Source organism: Schistocerca nitens, chromosome 7, assembly GCF_023898315.1.
Source record: "Schistocerca nitens isolate TAMUIC-IGC-003100 chromosome 7, iqSchNite1.1, whole genome shotgun sequence".
In the NCBI taxonomy this organism is placed as follows: Eukaryota; Metazoa; Arthropoda; class Insecta; order Orthoptera; family Acrididae; genus Schistocerca; species Schistocerca nitens.
This window is the reverse complement of record NC_064620.1, coordinates 151,719,365-151,738,303: the sequence shown is the minus strand read 5'-3', so window position 1 is coordinate 151,738,303 and position 18,939 is coordinate 151,719,365. Positions and strand designations below refer to the sequence as shown.

The window sequence follows — 18,939 nt, the reverse complement described above, 5'->3', positions numbered from 1 at the left end:
GTTCTTCCTCACTATGGGATTTATGTAATATTATGTGCGATATAATTCATAAACACATAATTATTTAAAGTTGACTGCAATATTTTAATAATACGTGATGCAATGAGATGATCGAATACTACAACTTTTGTTTATTTCACTACAACTTCTAAAGAACCATTATTTAATAATAAACGCTCAATATAAGATCTTTAATACTGAATTATCATTGGATTTTAGTATAGAAGTTTCTTTCATTGGTAACAGACTACAGGATTTATCTTGAAAGTACCTTGTTCAAGTTACACATTTTAGCAACTTCCAACATTAATTATTACCCTAATTTAATTTTTTTACATTATTCATTTTAATTTTTACTTCTTTTCTCCCTTGGAACAAAAAAATGAAAGGATTGTCCTGGAGCCTTTACATTATCTCATTTAACATCAGAAAATAAGAATTACATTGTCATTGTAATTCAAAACTTGTAATGACTGTATGTAAGTAAGTAAGCTGTAAGTCACACATCCTAATTCAAATTTAGATTTCATATCAAGGCTCTAAACAATAGTGACAAATACCTTCCAGCAGCAGAATAATCATCCATAATGTTTTGTGAATCAGTTAGGTACTTTTCACTCTTCTTATTTTGTTGGATATTATGACCCTTATGATGTATTATCCACCCAATAGCATCATTATCAGGATCTTTGTACACTGGTGAATTGAATCTGAATGATGTCTTCTGGTACCTTACTTCAGGGTGAAAGCTTTTTCTTTGGCGAGCTTCATGAATAACAACTGGTTTGTGCTGCCCACCAAAAATCTTTCCTTGAGGGATTTGGGGTTGTTGCAGATCCACTTCTGTTGACACGTTAATCTGCACCCACAAAAAAATTTGATATTTTAAAACCTGACAATGAAAAACGAGACAATATCAAACAGCTTTATGTTCTTTTATCAATTATGACAAGCTATTTATGCTATTACTCTACAGTCACAAATACATTTTATGTAAAATGAGCACCAGAATGTTACCAAACTGCAGCCATTAATTTTTTAGTCATAAACACATTACCCTGTAGAGGGTGATTCAGCTGCCCATACCCATGGATTTTACGTCTTTAAATAACACACGCAAGATTTTCATATTCTCTCGCATGCTAGGTGCCAACTGTTAGTTCAATAGAAAAGAATTAACAGAATCTCTTTGTAGGAAATTTAATGTAGTTAAATTTTGTACTGGGACATGTTTCTACTAGAGTTTGTAGTTTTCAAATTATTCAAGAAAAATGTACGAAAGTGACCTCCAAATGAGTTTTTCTTGAAGAACTCAAAAACCGTGGGCTCCAGCGAAAATGTATCCTGGTACAAAATTTAACTGTACATTAAATTTCCTTCCAAAATGTCTGGTAATTTTTTCTGTAGGACTAAAATTTTGCACGTTGCTAGGGAGAGAATATGAAAACCTCATGTGTGGTTTTTGAAGGTGCATGCTGCATAAAACCTATCAGCAGGGGCAGCTGAATCGCCCTGTATACAGTTGAATGCAGCACTTTTAATAAAGTAACATTAAATCATGAGCAATTACAGTTATTTACCGTTTCATTTACTGGCATGCTCACTCAAATAGTGAATGCTGCTACTCAGAAATTTCCAAGAAAGAATTTAGATTAGATTATGAAGTTCCATGCAAAGCAGAATTTTCTTCTGATTTTGAAATATTCGCTAAAGCTCTGGCGAGAACAGACTCAGTGTAGTGGGCTTCTTTATTGGACTCTAATGTAATGAATGTGCCCTCACCCAGCAGCAGCCTGCAAACTCCTCTCTACATCACATTGTTCAATAACACTGGTTTTAGTGGTTTCTGTTACTCTATAGCTGTTTTACTTTGCATGCATCCTTTGAGTGCCCTCAGCATAAAGCAGAATGCCACCAATGTTGCCACAAAGAACATATTGCAGAGGTGTGGAAAAGTGCTGCAAGTGTCCGATGACATACTTTGCCATTTCAGAATAGTAATATTACAGACAGTGATCAGGTACTAGCACATATGAAGATACTGTTACATGGAGATTACAGGAAGTGCCATTGATATTTCTCTTTAACACTGGGGCATTAGTCTTGTGATAAACTAATCCACATATTTAAGTATTGGTGTTTCACCACTGGAGAATGTGCAACCAAAATTATTGACATATGGGAGACATATGATCCCACTGTTAAGCTAAATGCAACTTTCCAATAGATGTAATCAAGTTATGCAGACAGTGCCTTTCCTGGTGGATGCAGACCTGTCCGAGGAAAACATTTTTGGACTGGATGCGTACCCTGCATTTGAGTTCTCTATTCAGTATTTGTTGCAGTCTACCTTTGGTGTCATGTGAAGCAGTAGACTCCAACCACTCTCAATTTGAACCAATGTTTGAGCTGGGGTTAATGAAGTCTTTGAACTTTTGCACCTACATAGAACTGACAGCTTTGGTGGGCCACAGTTCTTTGAAGTGCATCAAATTCTGCTGTCACTCTGGGATGGAGTTACATACTCATTGTCATTCCCCAATGAGCTCTTTTCTAAATTATCTGTAAGGGGGGGGGGGGGGGGGACTTCTTTGAAATTTAATCTTGTAGAAGCTTATTTTCAGCTTCCATTCGATTATGATTCCAGAAAAGTTTTGATGTTGAATATACACTTTGGCCTCTACGAATACAGTAGATTACATTTGGAGTCATTAGTTTGCTAGCCAAATTTCAAAGGTTTTCGGATCAGGTCATTACAGGAATTACTACTGTGTAAATTACTTCCGTATAATTTTCACAATCCTTACAAACAAAACCTTCAAGTGTAATTTTCCCAAATTTTCTTTTTTTCAGCCATTTATTATGTACCTCAACTACGTTCTTTGTAAAGAGTACCTTCAGCCCACACAAGAGTATGTTGTAGCAATATATAAAATGCCAGTCCAAAAGTGAGTGAAAGACCTCACTTGGGTTTCTTTCAAAGCTTGAAACAATGTATTCAGTCTGCAACCTGTTTAATCATATACTAGTCTCACTTATCATTAATTTTGGCTGTGGTTGCCTCATTGCATGGCATTGGAGCAGCCCCATCTCATAAGATTGTCAGTGCTACAGAAAAACCTACAGTGTTTTATGTCCAAAACATTAAATCAGGGCCAGGAACATTATGTCCAAATAGAAAAACTGGCATCAGTTTTTTATTTCTTCTTCTTTTCATAAGTTTCATTTAATTACAGGTCATGAGCCCTTTGTATCACTGATCAGGCCCAAGGTCATCAAATGGATTGGCAGGCTTTGTATTTATCAAACTACCAGTACTTTATGCACTCTGTGCACTAAACATTTAGACCGAGCGAAGTGGCGTAGTGGTTAGACACTGGACTCGCATTCGGGAGGATGACGGTTCAATCCCACGTCCAGCCATCCTGATTTAGGTTTTCCGTGATTTCCCTAAATCACTCCAGGCAAATGCCGGGATGGTTCCTTTGAAAGGGCACGGCCGACTTCCTTCCCCGTCCTTCCTTAATCCGATGAGACCGATGACCTCGCTGTCTGATCTCCTTCCCCAAACAACCTGACCCCAACTAAACATTTAAATGTTCTCATGGGCCCAAATCCAGAATTCAACAGGCAAGAAATAATCTGTTTCCAGATGGACACCTAAACAGAGCAATCCATGGAAGACTTTCCATCAATTCTAGAGATACTGCAGCAGCATCCAGGCATTATCGACTTCTCCAGCAGATCCTCTGTACAGGATGGCCCACCAAGTTGTTGGCCACAACACCTCCGGCCTCCACCGCTTCTTCATCGGATGACATGAACTTATGAACTTCAAATTCATCAGTACATCCTGCTAATATGTGAAGATTACAATTGCTGGGTGGTGGTCCTGACATCCCTGCAGTGAGTGTTGCAGCTACTCCACCATCAAATAAAGGAATCAATGAGGTGAAGCAGCTGGCCTGCCAATATGTCTACTGACCATGCATGATTGGTGGCATCACACACGCTGTCCATCACTGTGCAGCCTGCAAAGCACATCAGCTGGGTCTCTCTCAGTCTTATTCTCCACAGCTGACACCTGGTCACCCACAGGACCACATCCGAGTGGATTTTGCTGATACCTTCCTTGGAACAATATGGGTAATTATGATAGACCAGGGGCGGGCAAACGTCACACGTGGTTCATGAGCGCACAGCGCTGCACGTGTGCTACTCGCGTGCAATCGTCGACCGGGGCAGTGGCGACAGCCAGTAGGTTGCGGCAGTGTAGTGCCAGGCTAAGCTGCGGACGTTGATGCAAAGCGACCACTACGTAGTGAACGTTGTATTTCAAGAACCAGAAAATGCAGAGTGAAACAAGGAAATGGAGATTTGCTATCTTTTAAAAAGTAATGGGAGAATCATTTTTTCTTTGTGCAAAAATGTGAAAATCCAGAAATTATTAATATCTGGCAGTATTCTCGCTGGTCAGCGGAAGTTTAGTATTGAAGGCCTTTATAATAAATTTCACAAGGACGAGTAAAATTTATTGCCGGATTCTGAGCGGATGGGGAAATTGACAGAGCTTAAGAAGAGCGATCTGACAATACTAGATAAATCTGTCGTAGTTGCTATTGTCAAGTGAGATCTGCGACTTTCTTTCGTCATGTATCTCATCTAACTGATTTAACATTTTATGGAGCACTGTTTTCAATTTTTCAGGACGACAACAATGATAGCCCAGCGGTGCGTGCAAGTTATAAGATTGCGCTTAATATAGTGAGAGCTGGAAATCCATTTGCTGAATTAATACGTCTCGGTTAAGAGCAAAAATCAGTGATGAAAGTTTATGTAACTGTTTGCGTTTGTCTGTATGTAGAAATTTTGTTCCACATATTAAACGTATTGTAAACTCCACCTATGATAAGTAAAACGTATCATAGGTAATAAGTACTCTTTCAAACCACGACTTCTTTCAAGCACACCTAACAACCTTATTCCTTCATTCAATAAAGCAAGCTAGGAAACAAAACGCATTACAGAGAAAGGAGTGGACAGACGGTATGGTGGGGAGGGGAGATAAGCGGGTGGCCAGCTTGCCCCTGTGTGCACGCAGAACACCTGTTAACTGCACGAGTGCAAGTGCACCGCACATGTGCAGGATTCCTGCCCGCCCCTGTGATAGACTCTTTCTCTCATTTTTCTTGTGCCACCAGGTTGCAGCAGACGATAACATCAATGATGGTATGGGACCTTGAAATAATTTTCGCCATCAGAGAAGCACCCCACACTTCGGTTACAGGCAATAGATCACAGTTTATGGTATCTCTGTTCTGGAAATCATGCACTCACTATAGCATTAGGCATTTAATGATCAAGCTTTCAATGGCTTCACAGAACATTTCATTTTCACTTTTAAAATGCGAACTGCAAAAGCTATAGCATCAGCTGAATCAGACTCAGCTTTTAGTAACTTTTTAATTCCTTACAGGTCAACGCCAACACTTGGTCATCGCTCAGGTGAATTATTGCATGGACAACCTCATTCAGCTCTTTGGATTGTTGGGTTACCATCACCTGGCCAAGTCGAAGAAGGCGCAACACTGCTTTGCATAGGAATGTACTTTTTGGTGGAGTCTGGGTTGGATTTGGGGATCAATTGCAGCATAAAAGGGATGCTAACTAGTTCTGGTAACAACTCCTTGTGGGATGCTGTGCATGTTATATCCTAGCCAGTAATGCCAACCGAGCCCGCTGCCAAAAAGGTTGGCAGCATCAAAGTCCGGACGCCGTCCGCATAAGCAGCACCAGCGATACAGGAAATCGCCGCAAGTCTGCACGCGCCACCGCTGGCTTCTGGTTTCTTAAGTGCTGGAGTCGCGAGCGCTAGGACAGTTCTGGATTCGCCGCTCAGTTGTATACTCGCCACCGAATTGTGTACCTGCTAGTCAGTTGTGTGTTCATCGCAGCAGAGTTGTTGTTTGTCGTCAGCCGACGCTGACCAAGCCGCTCCGACTCGAACTAGACAGATTTCTGTAGACCATGTTCACCACTGTGTTCTGTATCGTCGTTAATAAAGATAAGTACCGACTTTCATTTAATCCGAGTGTTTGGGTTTTCATCTTTCTGTTCACTGTTCCAGCGGACCGGTCGGCCCGCTATTAAAAGTGTGGCGGTGACTTCGTAGGCCGTTTCTACAGCGAAGTATTGTCGCTACGAAGGCCGTCACAAAACTGGCGACGAGGACTTCCGAACTCGTGTGCAGGGCTGGTTCAACTTGTTTCTTGAGATAGAATTTTGGGGGCTGTTTTAATTTGTGTTCACTATGTCTGCCAAATTACAACAGTTGATCTTGTTACAGAGTCAGCAAATACAAAGTCTGGTGGAAGCAATCGCCAAACAAGCGGCTAATCCACCACCACACAAGGAACAAGCACAGGCAGCATCGCCTTTTCGTGCTTTTGAGGCATCACGAGAAGAATGGCAAGAATATTTCGCGCAGTTGCAGGCGCACATGTCAGTCTACAAAATCACAGGTAATGAGCGACAGCTTTATTTAATTTCCACTGCAGGCGTGGAAGTCTATAGACTACTTTGTAAGTTGTTCCCAGAATCCAAGCCAGAAGCTTTAGACTGTGACGTTGTTGTTACCAAGCTTGCTGAGTATTTCGAGTCGCGAGTTCATGTGGCAGCAGCCAGATTCAAGTTCTTCAGATTAAAGAAACTGCCACATCAATCTAATAAACAGTGGTTAACAGATTTACGGGGCCTCACCCGTCAGTGCCGACTTAATTGTGTGTGTGGAGCTTCCTACAGTGATGTCATGTTACGGGACGCTATTACTCAAAACATTGCCGATTCTCGCATTCGTGCTGCTATCTTAAAGTTGCCTGACCCGTCATTAGAGACTGTGATGAACATTACTGAAGCCCAAGATACTTTTGACTATGCTGAGTGTGAGTTAGATCAGCCATGTATTTCTCAAATTGCCTGTGCTAAGCAAGTTGTGTCACGCCCGCGGCCCCACCGGCAGAGTCAGACTGTAAACACTAGCCGGCCGCGTCATGTTAAACACATTCGTCAGCCGCGTGTGCAAAATGATAGAGTTAAGTCTTGCCCTAAGTGTGTTCTTGCTCATCCTCGTGAACGTTGCCCGTTACGAAACGCGGTTTGTCACTTTTGTCAAAGGAAAGGACACATCCAGACTGTTTGTTTGCGTAAACGCAAGAACAATTCTAGTGCTGCCCAGCCCATGGATATTCATGTTCTTCAAAGCCAGCCCGCCCAGACGGTCGCGTTTAAAGACTCTTCCACGGTTTGTGTGGGTAATAAACTTGTTCGCAATAAGCCACCCACCCAGCCCTCTGCTATGCGACCCAAGCGTAATTCAAACGCTGTAAAAAGTAATGTGCAGACTGCAAGTGAAGTGGGAGTTGTTGTTCCACCCGCCCAACCCACGAGTTGTCGTAAGCAGCGAACACGCGCTAAACGCGCTGATTTTGTGTCTTCCGCCTCCGCTGCACCGATCCAGAGACAGTGTAATAAACTATTTGTGAAGCTACGCATCCAGGATAAGACCTTCAATTTTCAATTAGACACTGGTGCGTCTGTGACTCTCATAAATAGTGCTACGTATGCGGCTATCGGCCGCCCTAAACTTTCAGCGGATGAGGTCTTCGATTCCTCTGACGACTCTTGCCATCGGATTGACGCCGATGAGCATCAATCCCTCCGGGATTTTCCGATTGATTATCGTCAGGTGGCACGTGAGACAGCTACGGATCCTCATCTGAGTTTACTATTACGTTTTGTTCAATGTGGTTGGCCGTCCAAGGCAAAGGACATATCGGATCCTGTGGTTCGTCGCTATTATCCGCAACGTCATCTGTTGTCTGTTTCGCACGGAGTTTTGCTGTTACGCACCGAGAATGACCAGCTTCGTGTAGTGGTTCCCCAAGTGCTCCAATCCAAGGTCCTCGACTTGTTGCATCAAGGTCATTGGGGAGTGGTCCGCACCAAGCAGCTTGCCCGCCGTCATTGTACATGGATCGGCATTGATAAGCAGATTACGCAGATGTCTACAGATTGTTCGACATGTGCCGAACACCAAGCTGCTCCGCCTCAACGCTATTTTGAGTGGGCACGCCCTGCCGGTCCCTGGCAGCGAGTACATATTGATTTCGCTGGTCCATATTGGAATTCTCGTTGGCTCATCGTGATAGATGCATTTAGTAATTTTCCGTTTGTTGTGCCCATGCAGTCTACAACGTCTCAACAAACTATACAGGCGTTGACTTCAATTTTTTGTATTGAGGGTCTTCCAGAAGTTTTAGTGTCTGACAATGGTCCACAATTTACCTCTGCTGAATTTGAAAGTTGTTGTTCTGCCAATGGCATTCGCCATGTTCTTACTCCGCCGTTCCACCCTCAATCGAATGGTGCAGCGGAACGTTTTGTACGCACATTCAAGGATCATATGGACCGCCTTCGTGCTACGCACTCTCGTCAGCAGGCCCTCATCACGTTCCTGTCGTCGTACCAGACCACGCCACGCGACGGCCCTTCGCCTGCGGAGCTTCTCCACGGCCGTCGTCATCGCACCCTACTATGGTTGTTGCACCCCCCGGATCGACCCGCCGCTTCTGCGCATCGCACGCATTTTCAGCGCAACGACGCCGTTTTTTTTTCAGAGTTTATCACGGTCCGCCGTCGTTGGGAACATGGTACCGTGATACGTGTCCAGGGTCGCGGTTTTTATACTGTTCAAGGTGCTACTGGGGTGCACAGGAGGCATCAGAACCAGTTGCGCCGCGCTGGCCGCCCGGATTCTGCCGCTCGTTCTTTGTCCACAGATTTGGTCCGCGGCGGGTTCCAGCCGCGCCTTCCGACTTCGCTGCCGCCCCCAGGGCAGCAGCAGCAGCAGCTGTCGCCGCTACCACGCCGACAGCCCGTCCCGTTGATGCCTCCCGCGCAGCTTCATGCGGCAGCGCCCTGGGTGGTCGCTCCGGCGCCTGCGGTCCCTCTTCACTCACCACCGCCTTCGGAGCTGATGGACGTCGACCCCTCAGCCGGGCCGCCTTCCCAAGCGGTGGCTGTGCAGCCTGTACTGCAGCCGCTTTCCTTGGGCACCCCCAAGGAGTCTGACACCGCAGCGCCTTGTTCGGCGCCCACTCAGCAGCCGTCGACGCAGCGTCAGGAGACGCTGCCTCTCTTCGTGGGTCCCGACGCCCCGTCGCGTCCAGTACCAGAAGCTGCGCCCGTGGTCACAGGCGTGCACCCTGACCTCGGTTTTCAGTCGGTGTTTCCCGAGGCCCCGCGCAGCCAATGCTGGGGTGCGGACCGGGGACTGCCACCGACAACAGTCTCCGCCCCGGTCTCTTCTGCTACGTCTGCGGCCAGACCCCTCCCCCGCCGTCGACGCTCGCCACGTCATTATTCAACGATGGTGCGGCGATTTGGGGGGGAGGAGTGTTATATCCTAGCCAGTAATGCCAACCGAGCCCGCTGCCAAAAAGGTTGGCAGCATCAAAGTCCGGACGCCGTCCGCATAAGCAGCGCCAGCGATACAGGAAATCGCCGCAAGTCTGCGCGCGCCACCGCTGGCTTCTGGTTTCTTAAGCGCTGGAGTCGCGAGCGCTAGGACAGTTCTGGATTCGCCGCTCAGTTGTATGCTCGCCACTGAATTGTGTACCTGCTAGTCAGTTGTGTGTTCATCGCAGCAGAGTTGTTGTTTGTCGTCAGCCGACGCTGACCAAGCCGCTCCGACTCGAACTAGACAGATTTCTGTAGACCATGTTCACCACTGTGTTCTGTATCGTCGTTAATAAAGATAAGTACCGACTTTCATTTAATCCGAGTGTTTGGGTTTTCATCTTTCTGTTCACTGTTCCAGCGGACCGGTCGGCCCGCTATTAAAAGTGTGGCGGTGACTTCGTAGGCCGTTTCTACAGCGAAGTGTTGTCGCTACGAAGGCCATCACAAAAGTGCAGACACTGCAAAAAGCTTTGGTTCTAGCATGCCTGACAGATATTTCCACCATGCAGGGAGCACCACAATAGTGTCAGCCAACATACTGGGCTGTTCAACAGTTTACTAGAGAAAACAAGCATCTGGTCCTTACACTTCTCCTACTACAAGGGACCTCCATGAAACTCAATCTGGCTTCTCCATCTCTGCCAGTATCAGTACTGGCACAATCTGATTCTGAAGTTCCTATGACACCTCTTGAGCCACTACTTTGTTTCACCTTCATTATTTGGGGATCCCAGAACTGACCACATAGTCTTCCTCAAGCAATTGGCCACTGCCTCCTTGCCATCTGTGATGCAACTCAGCATCTCTGCTATATGGTGAGTAGCAACTCTCCTTCTAATAATATTGTTACATTCCATCCTGGATTTTCCATTGTTTGGCAATCAGTAATCACTCATAGGTCACATCAGTACACAGCATGAGAGGTTTGGAAAATTAATGATTTCCAAAATAAGATAATACAGAACTTTTGTATAGCTTTATTCAATATGTATTCCCCTGAGCACGCAAATGTCTACAGAAGCCCATCAAGAAAAAATTTAGGAGTGTGGAATGAAACAAGATATACATTACCAAAAGTGCAACAACTCTTAGAAACTTAATCTGTACACTCTATTATCAATACCTATTGCAGTGTCATTGATAATTGACCACAACAAATCAACAGTCAACCCAGAGATTCTGCACACCCAAGCACCATCATCAGGAAGAAACAGTAAGCCACGTCTCCTATAGTTACGAGGCACCATTGCCACATCATGCTCTTCAAATACTGCCACTCAGGACCAGAGCAGCCAGTTGTTTTATGTCTACAATTTGTGCCTACAGTTCCATCTTGAATACAGTCACCCACTGGAGTTCTATTTCCACCTCCAGAGAACAGTGTCATCATATCATCCCTCAGTTAAGCCTAGTTTAGTCTTAAATGTACAGTGTGTTCAGTGCCATCAACAGACATGTATCCATTGTAACTGCAGTAAACATTCAGAGTTCATAATCTACAGATAGGTAATTTAATGCAGCTCGCATCTACAGCTGCCTCATGAGTATTTGAACAGGAAGTCACTCAGTTGCATAATTAATTCCTCGCATGTTCACACAGCCACAGCAGTGGAGAACTAAACGTAAGTGTATTTTTGCATCACTAAAGGATATTGTAATTTGACTGTTCATTTAACTGACTGTTTTATCTGTTTACTTGTATGCGAGTTCAAAGCATAATAGTTGTAGCAAATGCTGCACGGATTGTTAGCAGCAATAGTAGTGCCACAACCGTTGCCCCTGCCTGTCCAAGTGCAACCAATACAACAAGTGGCTCAAGCCTGAATTTCAAGAGTTTGTGGAGCAAGCAAAGACCGGACAGAATATGTGGCCCAGCTTAGTGCATATTTCTACACCTGGAATGACACAGATAACCAGCGCATTTATCATTTCTTCTCCACGGGACGCACAGAACTGTACAGGTTTGCTGTAAAACTTTTTACTAAGCTTTGTCCTGATGATATAAACTGTCAGATCATTCTGAAGCACAGGTCTACTTGGCAGTCACAAGGTATAAATCTTTCAGCTCAAACAGCTGCTGGAACAGTCAGACAAACAGTGGGTCACAAAACTGCTTGGATTGACATGACAGTGTCAGTTCAAGGGCTCATGTGGTTTACATTATACTTCTAGCATGCTTCATAATGCAGTTTTGCTGATCCCTTCCTTGGAACAATATGGTTAATTATGGTGGACTCTTTCTCTGCTTTTCCTTGTGCCACCAGGTTGCAGCAGATGATAACATCAATGATGGTATGGGACCTCGAAATAATTTTTGCCATCAGAGAAGCAACCCACACCTCAGTTACAGGCAATAGATCTCAGTTTATGGTATCTCTGTTTGGGAAATCCTGCACTCACTACAGCATTAAGCAGTTAATGATCAAGCTTTCAATGGCTTAACAGAACATTTCATTTTCACTTTTGAAATGTGAATTGCAGAACCGACCACATAGCATTTCTCAATTCAAGGACGGAAGGGGGGAGGGGGGGGGGGGGGGAATCTCGTACACCTCTGGAGATGGAAGACAGAGAAGTCAATATGTGTCATTACATCTACATCTGGGTGTTGCAACAAGAAAAACACGGAATACTTGGCCAACCAATCCTGTGAGACCACCTAACTTGTTGATTTAAGTCTGGCCACAAGCTCATTCTCATTTCTGCAAATTGGACTCTACCATTTTCTGATTTTAACTGATGCTTCCCTAGATGATATTACATTTATGGACTATGCCAGGTAATGAATCACATTGCTTTTACAGTTATGCAAGACAATTAAGCATGCAGAAGAAAGTTACACTTCAGTGGTTAGCAAATACTGTACTTATTCTGCCAGACAAACAAACTATTGTGTTGGTTTCCTCCAGCTTTTGTCAATATCTCAGACCTGCATTACTACTGATGACTTGCTTGCATTCAGTTTAACTTACAAGCACAGTGAATTAGTTGCGAAAATACTTTTCATTTCCTTGTGGCTTAGGATGCTTATTTTACTGAGAACTTACAGTCTTTTGATTCATGTGTACTTATGTGACTTTTAAGAGTTGCCATAGAAAGGTGAGTCACAAAATTTCAGAGAATTCACCCTATGCCTTGTTATGAGAACTATCTTGATCAAGTTATTATAAATATCACCACAAACATCACTTAATTTGAAAATTGCAGCTTTTAAAATTTAATTTGTGTAAGTGCTATTTTTCAGGTGAGTACCTTCAGCAGCTGTTTAATAAATGCTTTATTGTGTGATTGATTTCAGTCAAGATCACTATCCAGCACCTGTTATAAACATGTAAAACATGAACATTTCAGATGAAAAGGATGTTTCAAAATTGTAGTACAAATATAAGCCGTACTTGCAGGTTTTTATTAACTGCAAGAGTTACATATACATAAAAAATACAAAGTCAAAAAATTGTGTTTATAAATAATGTTTACCGTATATACTCGAATCTAAGCCACACTCGAATCTAAGCCACACCTGAAAAATGAGACTCGAAATAAAGGAAAAAAAAAAAAAAAATTCCCGAATCTAAGCCGCACCTGAAATTTGAGACTCGAAATTCAAGGGGAGAGAAAAGTTTTAGGCCGCACCTCCAAATCGAAACAAAGTTGGTCCATTGTAATATGAGACAATTTAGGTCGAATGAAAGACGATACAGCTACAGTAGTTTGGTTCGAGTCGTAAGCTTAGCAGTTAAGCTTTACCAGGTAGCCATTGCTATGCGTCAGGCGCTCCGTCCGTATTTATACGGGTGCCCTTCCTTTTTCACGTGCTTCGTCTGGTTTGAATCGATTGCTTATTTTGCTTTGATCTGATAAGTGCCGTTTTCTTTGTTATAGGTGTTTACATCACTCTAAGCTGAAAATGCATTACTGTACTGTGTAATGCATTGTTTGTCGCATTTTGATAGTGCGTGTTTACGACCTGTCGCCGCTCGCGGCATGACTTGCTTTTGTGCGCGCTACCGCCGCTTAAAAAAAAAGAGGAATCGTCTCATTAGCGAAACAATGGCAAGAGACTGCTATTTGTTGTTACTTACACTGCTGCTTTCTTTGATAATGATCAACAAGAACCAAATGCGTATGATAGAACATGTTCTGAACGAGAGTTTTGCGAAAATTTTCCTCCGTTTGAAAATCTTTGCGGCCGCTTCTTTAGTACATCAAATTCTGCACAGAAATTAGTCATCTTACATTTAAAATCTAGTCAGTTGCCGTGCTTCATTTCTGACTGTATCACTATTGTTGTTGTTGTGGTCTTCAGTCCTGAGACTGGTTTGATGCAGCTCTCCATGCTACTCTATCCTGTGCAAGCTTCTTCATCTCCCAGTACCTACTGCAACCTACATCCTTCTGAATCTGCTTAGTGTATTGATCTCTTGGTCTCCCTCTACGATTTTTACCCTCCACGCTGCCCTACAATGCTAAATTTGTGATCCCTTGATGCCTCAAAACATGTCCTACCAACCGATCCCTTCTTCTAGTCAAGTTGTGCCACAAACATCTCTTCTCCCCAATCCTATTCAGTACCTCCTCATTAGTTACGTGATCTACCCACCTTATCTTCAGCATTCTTCTGTAGCACCACATTTCGAAAGCTTCTATTCTCTTCTTGTCCAAACTGGTTATCGTCCATGTTTCACTTCCATACATGGCTACACTCCATACAAATACTTTCAGAAACGACTTCCTGGCACTTAAATCTATACTCGATGTTAACAAATTTCTCTTCTTCAGAAACGATTTCCTTGCCATTGCCAGTCTACATTTTATATCCTCTCTACTTCGACCATCATCAGTTATTTTACTCCCTAAATAGCAAAACTCCTTTACTACTTTAAGTGTCTCATTTCCTAATCTAATCCCCTCAGCATCACCCGATTTAATTTGACTACATTCCATTATCCTTGTTTTGTTTTTGTTGATGTTCATCTTATATCCTCCTTTCAAGACACTGTCCATTCCGTTCAACTGCTCTTCCAAGTCCTTTGCTGTCTCTGACAGAATTACAATGTCATCGGCGAACCTCAAAGTTTTTACTTCTTCTCCATGAATTTTAATACCTACTCCGAATTTTTCTTTTGTTTCCTTTACTGCTTGCTCAATATACAGATTGAATAACACCGGGGAGAGGCTACAACCCTGTCTCACTCCTTTCCCAACCACTGCTTCCCTTTCATGCCCCTCGACTCTTATAACTGCCATCTGGTTTCTGTACAAATTGTAAATAGCCTTTCGCTCCCTGTATTTTACCCCTGCCACCTTCAGAATTTGAAAGAGAGTATTCCAGTTAACGTTGTCAAAAGCTTTCTCTAAGTCTACAAATGCTAGAAACTTAGGTTTGCCTTTTCTTAATCTTTCTTCTAAGATAAGTCGTAAGGTTAGTATTGCCTCACGTGTTCCAACATTTCTACGGAATCCAAACTGATCTTCCCCGAGGTCCGCTTCTACCAGTTTTTCCATTCGTCTGTAAAGAATTCGCGTTAGTATTTTGCAGCTGTGACTTATTAAACTGATAGTTCGGTAATTTTCACATCTGTCAACACCTGCTTTCTTTGGTATTGGAATTATTATATTCTTCTTGAAGTCTGTAGGTATTTCGCCTGTCTCATACATCTTGCTCACCAGATGGTAGAGTTTTGTCATGACTGGCTCTCCCAAGGCCATCAGTAGTTCTAATGGAATGTTGTCTACTCCCGGGGCCTTGTTTCGACTCAGGTCTTTCAGTGCTCTGTCAAACTCTTCACGCAGTATCTTATCTCCCATTCCATCTTCATCTACATCCTCTTCCATTTCCATAATACTGTCCTCAAGTACATCGCCCTTGTATAAACCCTCTATATACTCCTTCCACCTTTCTGCCTTCCCTTCTTTGCTTAGAACTGGGTTGCCATCTGAGCTCTTGATATTCATACAAGTGGTTCTCTTCTCTCCAAAGGTCTCTTTAATTTTCCTGTAGGCAGTATCTATCTTACCCCTAGTGAGACAAGCCTCTACGTCCTTACATTTGTCCTCTAGCCATCCCTGCTTAGCCATTTTGCACTTTCTGTCGATCTCATTTTTGAGACGTTTGTATTCCCTTTTTCCTGCTTCATTTACTGCATTTTTATATTTTCTCCTTTCATCAATTAAATTCAATATTTCTTCTGTTACCCAAGGATTTCTATTAGCCCTCGTCTTTTTACCTACTTGATCCTCTGCTGCCTTCACTGCTTCATCCCTCAGAGCTACCCATTCTTCTTCTACTGTATTTCTTTCCCCCATTCCTGTCAATTGTTCCCTTATGCTCTCCCTGAAACTCTCTACAACCTCTGGTTCTTTCAGTTTATCCAGGTCCCATCTCCTTAAATTCCCACCTTTTTGCAGTTTCTTCAGTTTCAATCTGCAGTTCATAACCAATAGATTGTGGTCAGAATCCACATCTGCCCCTGGAAATGTCTTACAATTTAAAACCTGGTTCCTAAATCTCTGTCTTACCAAATATAATCTATCTGATACCTATTAGTATCTCCAGGATTCTTTCAGGTATACAACCTTCTTTTATGATTCTTGAACCAAGTGTTAGCTATGATTAAGTTATGCTCTGTGCAAAATTCTACAAGGCGGCTTCCTCTTTCATTTCTTCCCCCCAATCCATATTCACCTACTATGTTTCCTTCTCTCCCTTTTCCTACTGACGAATTCCAGTCACCCATGACTATTAAATTTTCGTCTCCCTTCACTACCTGAATAATTTCTTTTATCTCGTCATACATTTCATCAATTTCTTCATCATCTGCAGAGGTAGTTGGCATATAAACTTGTACTACTGTAGTAGGCATGGGCTTTGTGTCTATCTTGGCCACAATAATGCGTTCACTATGCTGTTTATAGTAGCTAACCCGCACTCCTATTTTTTTATTCATTATTAAACCTACTCCTGCATTACCCCTATTTGATTTTGTATTTATAACCCTGTAATCACCTGACCAAAAGTCTTGTTCCTCCTGCCACCGAACTTCACTAATTCCCACTATATCTAACTTTAACCTATCCATTTCCCTTTTTAAATTTTCTAACCTACCTGCCCGATTAAGGGATCTGACATTCCACGCTCCGATCCGTAGAATGCCAGTTTTCTTTCTCCTGATAATGACGTCCTCTTGAGTAGTCCCTGCCCGGAGATCTGAATGGGGGACTATTTTACCTCCGGAATATTTTACCCAAGAGGACGCCATCATCATTTAATCATACAGTAAAGCTGCATGTCCTCGGGAAAAATTACGGCTGTAGTTTCCTCTTGTTTTCAGCCGTTCGCAGTACCAGCACAGCAAGGCCGTTTTGGTTAATGTTACAAGGCCAGATCAGTCAATCATCCAGACTGTTGCCCCTGCAACTACCGAAAAGGCTGCTGCCCCTCTTCAGGAACCACACGTTTGTCTGGCCTCTCAACAGATACCCCTCTGTTGTGGTTGCACCTACGGTACAGCCATCTGTATCGCTGAGGCACGCAAGCCTCCCCACCAACGGCAGGGTCCATGGTTCATGGGGGAAGGTATCACTATTAGGCATAAGAATAATATGAATGTAAACATGACACGATACGTATATTCTTCCGCGTTTGCTGTTGTCTCACTCTAGTTTCGTAGTTTATTACGCAGACAGGATTTAAATGAGATAGCAACAAACACGAAAGAATACATGGCAAAATGTTTATATTCATATTATTCTTATGGTGAAGAGAATACTGCATGTGATTCACATTTCATCAGGTTCCTATTAGCAACCATCTCTTCTCACAGGTAGGAAAAAACTCGGAACGTAGAGTTGGCCATATTGACAAACATCCCTAACAGTCTTGCCAGTCGGATTTTCGTATTACATTGAAATTCTGCTACATTCGAAGATGAACAATACGGAATTTGTATTTACTTCGTTGGATAATGTATGAAAATGCAGTGGTCGAAACTCGGGGCAGAGAAAAAAAAAAGCTCGTCTTCTACCTTTTTTTTAAATTTATTTACTGATGCAGAGGTTTTGGCACCAGTATTTATCTTTGTGCCCACAAAGCATGCTTGTGTAGCGCTACATATATTCGACAGCAGAAGTTAGTTGTGGCGGCACCTATCAACATTTTCCAGAACTTCCGCTTGCTTTGCACTCGATTCTAAGCCGCAGGCGGTTTTTTGGATTACAAAAAACGGAAAAAAAGTGCGGCTTAGATTCGAGTAAATACGGTAGTTATATAGAGGTAGATACTTGTAGAGTCAGTGTAGTGACCCACACAGATCCACACCTGAGATCCAGGCACACAGTCATAAGCTGCATGACAGAAGTCGGCAGACACAGCTAAAAGTTTGACAACCATCAGAGGCTGTCACTCATCGACGTGCATGCAGCCCCTTGTCCCTGCACTCTACTGGCTGCCCAAAAGTGTTTTAGAGAGCTAACTCAGCTACATGTTTACCTCTTCCACATGTTATAGGGCTATTACTGTGAGCCACTCTGTGGTTAGTGTACCCATTATAGTAAGTTGACTTAACAATGTTTGTTGTGTCCATCATCATGTGGTGTTCTCTTGTGGGATTAGAATGGTCAATTAGACAACTATCAATGAAATACAAAAAATTAAATGGCAAAGCATCATGAGCAGCTGTCAGCTTAAAACCTGCAAATGTGCTAGATTTATTTCCAATCAACTGGCTCTCATGACCATTATTACCCCTGTAACAAAGTATCATGAAAATTTTCAGTATATTTTTGTGGTTTGAGTTGTTCATTCAAAGAACTTGGTTGTTTATCCTGTATTTATGGAGAGAAATATTAATGAAAAATGTAATCTGTTCTCTAATGAGTTTGTTCCACTGTTTGAAGCTGTATTTCCCAAAATAATCTTGAGAAACAATCCTCCAGCTGCAAAACTGAAACCACGTGTTATTAAAGGGATCAGAATTTCCTATAGAACAAAAAGAAATGTATATGAATCCCTAAGGCTGTCTAATGATCCCATCAGAAAGGAGAACTATAGATTGTACTGTAATATTTTAAAAGGGGTAGTAAAAAATCCAAAACTATGTACACACATCAAAAAAACTTTTGCATCACCTCGGTTCTGAGAGTTCCGGAACCTGTATGGGAAATTGGAATGGAGGTCAACATAAACATCATTTCCGCCCTTGTTGTTGCTCATGAAAACCACACATTGCATGTTGTACCACCATGCAGCGAGACCTTCAGAGGTGGTGGTCCATATTGCTGTACACACTGGTACCTCTGATACCCAGTAGCACGTCCTCTTGCACTGATGCATGCCTGTATTCATCGTGGCATACAATCCACAAGTTCATCAAGGCACCGTTGGTCCAGATTTTCCCACTCCTCAATGGCAATTCAGCGTAG

General features: G+C 42.9%; 1 protein-coding gene across 1 annotated transcript in view; it reads right to left on the bottom strand.

Annotated features, from left to right (window-relative positions):
• The window catches only part of LOC126195511 (sushi, von Willebrand factor type A, EGF and pentraxin domain-containing protein 1-like), a 436,314-nt gene that overhangs the window by 146,348 nt on the left and 271,027 nt on the right, over positions 1 to 18,939 (bottom strand). Inside the window, exon 10 of the mRNA XM_049934138.1 lies at positions 561 to 859. Within this exon, the coding sequence (XP_049790095.1) occupies positions 561 to 859 (299 nt within the window). The remainder of the gene's footprint in view (positions 1 to 560; positions 860 to 18,939) is intronic.